We start from the raw sequence: 4,229 nt of genomic DNA, 5'->3' as shown, positions 1-4,229 counted from the left end.
GTAGGATAGAGATTTTGGAGACATATAGAAAATAAAGGAACAGAACATGCTTACTACATGCAACACCCCCAGGTGTAATGATCTCACAGAGACTGAACAAATGCAAAGTAACCTGCCAAAAAGCCCCCACAACAAGGCAGCCTGAAACCTCATCCAGTACTGTTTATCACGTGTATGTGTAAAAAAGACCTTTTACTGCTCTGTGCACTATTCTTGGCTGATCATATAGGGGTGGCTGCCACCCGAGAGGCTCTTTAGAGCACTGTGCATGTGTCCTTTTCTCTTATCTGCACTGATTTGTGAGCCCACTACTATCACACTTACTCACTACCTCCACTGTCCATCCTCCACCCTCTGGTACTCACCAGACATGTTGTGATCTTCTCAAGCGCCAACGCACCGTAGGGGAAGGAAGAAAACATGAGAGGGGAGGAAAAGAGCAATTATCGACGGTCAGTAGCACCACCGCTCTCTTTGGCTAAGTTGGATGTGTTATTTTCAGATCCATTTTACATTACCCTCTGCTTGGACACAGCATGGACAGGGTAAAGGATGAGTTGACCTGGACCAGTGAGTACCTAAAAACCAGGACATCTTTTATCTACAGAATCAGATCTTCTTTAGCCAGATCAGAGGTGGCGCATTACTTGATCCTCAGCGGTCAACAACAGTGAGCATGCCTTTTAAAGTTGATAAACTCATCTTGCAAATTAATAAACATATACCAGTGCCAAACTGTTGCTTATTGCATGGTTTTAATTGCAGGGATAGAGAAGCAGTGGTTAGGAAAGAAATAGTTATCAAAATTGTGTTATTTTATGATTTGCTACATGCAAGTTCTTTTCAAGTGAGCTCAACCTGCTCTCTTCGTGCTGGTCAATGAGTCCCATGATTTTCTAGCAAATGGGTTTCTCTCTTCCCCATGCCTTCTTTGGGAAGATGGCCTTCTTCCATCATCTGTGGTGAGTCTGGAACAGATTGTCTCATTTGACTATGATGTCCTGTTGCTCAGCTCCATCCCCTCCAATGGCTTTGCGTAGTCGGGCCCAGAACAGAGGCTGCTTGCCCAGGTCCTCCTCCCACTCCAGGTAGGTTTTCTTCTTCACCAGCTTGGCCAGTTGGTGGTAGCGGGAGAGGCTCCTCATGGACACTTTCTCTAGAAACACCATCACCAAGGAATCCTTTCTCTCTGCCAGTAGGCGGTATGTGGCCATCCGCACTTCCAAGGAGCACCAGTGGCTGCGCAGGTAATGACGGCTGATCAGACACACCACCCAGCGGCTCCTATAGATGCTGTCCATGATGTTATCCAAGATGTCTTTGCCCACTTCGAAGTCCCTGCCATGCAGACACACTTTAAAGAACGGTGGTCCCAGCTCTTCCAAGTTGGGCAGGAACTCATGGACAACCCAAGCCTCATCGTAGCTGCTGTAAGAGACAAAGGCATCAAAGTCATATTGCTTCTTCCTGCCGCGTCTCCCACGATAGTTCCACCAGGTCCTGAGCATGTAGAAGAGATACAGGAGGTACCAGCGCACCTTGTGATACAACAGGACTGTGATCAGGAACAGCATGTTGAAGGAGAACGTCCCAACGAAGAGTGGGTAACCTATAAGCAAGCTGCAGTCTTTCTCCAGGAAATTCAGGAAATTCAGATCCTGTGGCCCACTAGAACATGTCTGAATTCCCAGCAGTGGCACTCTCACTTGGGGGTGGGTGGTCACCCATCTTCTGATCCAGGCTTGTTCACACAAACAATCTAGGGAAACATCCTTCAGATATATGTAGCGTAGACTTTCAGTGTGGTCGAGCAGACCCTCCTGTAGGGTTTTCACAGGTTGGGACTTGAAGATTACGCGCTCCAGAGAGACAAGGTCTCTAAACATGGTGGCCGTAAAGTGCTCTATCCCAGAATCCTCTAAGATTAAGGTTCTGAGGTGCGTCAGGTTCCAGAACAGCTGCTCTGGAGTAAGGAACCCCTTTTCTATGTCCAACTTTAGGTTTCTGAGATGGAGATGACGTAACTTGCGAAGAAGTGGCAGGGTGGCATTCAGGGGGCTGTAATCTTTGATATAGTGCACAAAACCACTGGAGCTATAGTATAAATGTTCCAGATTGGTGAAGCACGTTAAAGCCAAACGACTAGGCACAGTGTCTGGGTGTGAATTACATCCCAGTTCTCGATTTTCCAGTAGATGAACTTCTTTAACAAATTCCAAAGATTGGCCAGTGTTCAGGTCAATGAAAACATTTACAGCTTTAATGTAAAGTACCTTCAAGAAGGTACAGTTTTTCCGACATTTGAGGTAAACGGTTGACCCCTCAACTACAAGGTAGGTCAAGGGATTCTGTAAAACTGCAAACCCTGGTACATCTTTGAAGGTGAGCCTCATCTCTTCAAGCCGGTGCATTCCTATATAAGAATCATTGTCGCTTCTAAGCTGGTTTCCCAGAAGGTCGAGAACCCTCACGTTTGTCAAGTGATTGAAATAGAAATTCTCCAACAGAAAGAGCCCATTGGAGCTCAGGTTGAGTGATTCCAGCTGCTCCAGACCCACAAAGGCATGTTTTTCCAGAGTTGGAATGTGATTCTGGCTTATATCCAGTGTCCGCAGATTGCCCAGACAGGAGAGGCGCCTGGAGCCGATGCTGCTGATGCGGTTGGTAGAAAGATCCAGGTGTGTCAGGTTGGCCAGAAGAACCTTGGGATGTGTCCCAGGTGGGCAGATATCTAGACTCTTTATCTTGTTTACAGATAGAATGAGGGACCTCAGGCTCAGTAATTTCTTGGCCATGTCACTAGTGAAAGTCCTTATGAAGTTGTCAGACATGTTGAGCGACAGTAGGTTGTCACATCCTTCAAACAACTTTGTGGAAAGCTTAAAAATAAAATTGTGAGCCACACTTAAGTAACTCACTTTCAGCTGCGACACCACATTGCAGACATCTTTGATTTCCCGAAAGTCTGCATTTATCATGGCATTTAGGGACAGAGTCGCAATGCTCTTTATTCCAGAGTCAACCAGCTGAATGACCTTCAGAGCAGTGCGATCCGCCCTGAAGACCGTGAGGTGAGGGAAATTACAGAATGCATTTTTCTCTAGTCTTTCCAACTTATTACCAGATAAATCAAGGGTGGAAATCCTTGGAGAGAAGACTGAGCTCCTCGTATGTCCAGGCAGCTTGGGGAGATTGTCTGTACTAATGCAGTCCTCTTCACGGGCACTCGTTATACCATTCCTCATTATTTCCAGGACCTCTAGCGATTCCAGGGACTGAAGCAGAGTGGTCAGCCTAGATAGCCTACGACAGTCGTTCTCATATAACGATATCACCTGTATTCTATGTAAGGGCTTGAAAAGACTTTGTTGAAATTCTGAGTAAAGCACCACGTTTTCAAGGTCCAAGCGGGTTAGGTTCTCCAATCCACCAAACACCTGATCATCCATGTCTACAGGTGAAGTGTGATTAGTGTAATCTCCTTTGATTCCCAGATGTCTCAGGTTGGCAGCACCATTGAAGGCTCTTGCAGAAGCATAAAACGATCCATACAGATAGAGCCGGGTCAGGTTCTGATACTCGGAGAACGAGTCTGTGGGAATGGATGGTACGCGTAGCACCAGGCAGAGGGTGTCCACGTCCACTGGAACCTCTCTTAGATCCACCTCCATGTTCCTCACTGTGCTGCATTTGCTGAAGACTCTGAACCCCTCCAAGGGGAAGCCAAAGCAGGTTGGGGTTAACACTCCCGGGGATCCCAGCTGGTCCCACTCGTAGATGTTGCACGTGGCAGTGACCGTGTCTGACACTATGGTCCACAAACAGATGACAAATGGGCAAAGCACAGCTACAGGGAATGATCTCAGCGCCATTTCACGCCTCTGCTGTCTAATCTGTGGTTTGAAGTGCAGGTCTCTGGGCCGTGGTTTGCTGTATCACCTTAAAAGTAAGTGAAACATCCCTTTCCTCTGTGCTTGTCTGAGGGATAAGGGAGGGCCCTATGAAAAAGGAACCAAGAGAGATATAGATTTATAATTAGAAAAAAGAAGAACAGAGAGTCTGAGTGTATAAAAACAGAGCCAAGAGCAGTAATGTCCACTGCAACATGTTCATTCATGGGAATGTGAGACCGCCTTCCTATCCGTCATCGAACCCTGACCCTAATTAGAATTATGACAAAGGCCCCGTACAGACCAAGAATCTTTATACATTAGCTCCAAGCATTGGCT

The 4,229-nt window shown here is 46.7% G+C and overlaps 1 protein-coding gene across 1 annotated transcript; it reads right to left on the bottom strand.

Annotated features, from left to right (window-relative positions):
- Window positions 1-983: 983 nt before the first annotated feature.
- Window positions 984-3,872, bottom strand: LOC147662141 (uncharacterized). Its single transcript, XM_086951083.1, has one exon. It carries the CDS (start codon window positions 3,870-3,872, stop codon window positions 984-986), a length of 2,889 nt encoding a protein of 962 aa, XP_086807209.1.
- Between the last annotated feature and the right edge of the window lie 357 nt (window positions 3,873-4,229).

The sequence above is a fragment of the Lissotriton vulgaris genome, unplaced genomic scaffold (genome assembly GCF_964263255.1).
Source record: "Lissotriton vulgaris unplaced genomic scaffold, aLisVul1.2 SCAFFOLD_977, whole genome shotgun sequence".
Lineage (NCBI taxonomy): Eukaryota > Metazoa > Chordata > Amphibia > Caudata > Salamandridae > Lissotriton > Lissotriton vulgaris.
This window is presented reverse-complemented; position numbering and strand designations above follow the sequence as displayed.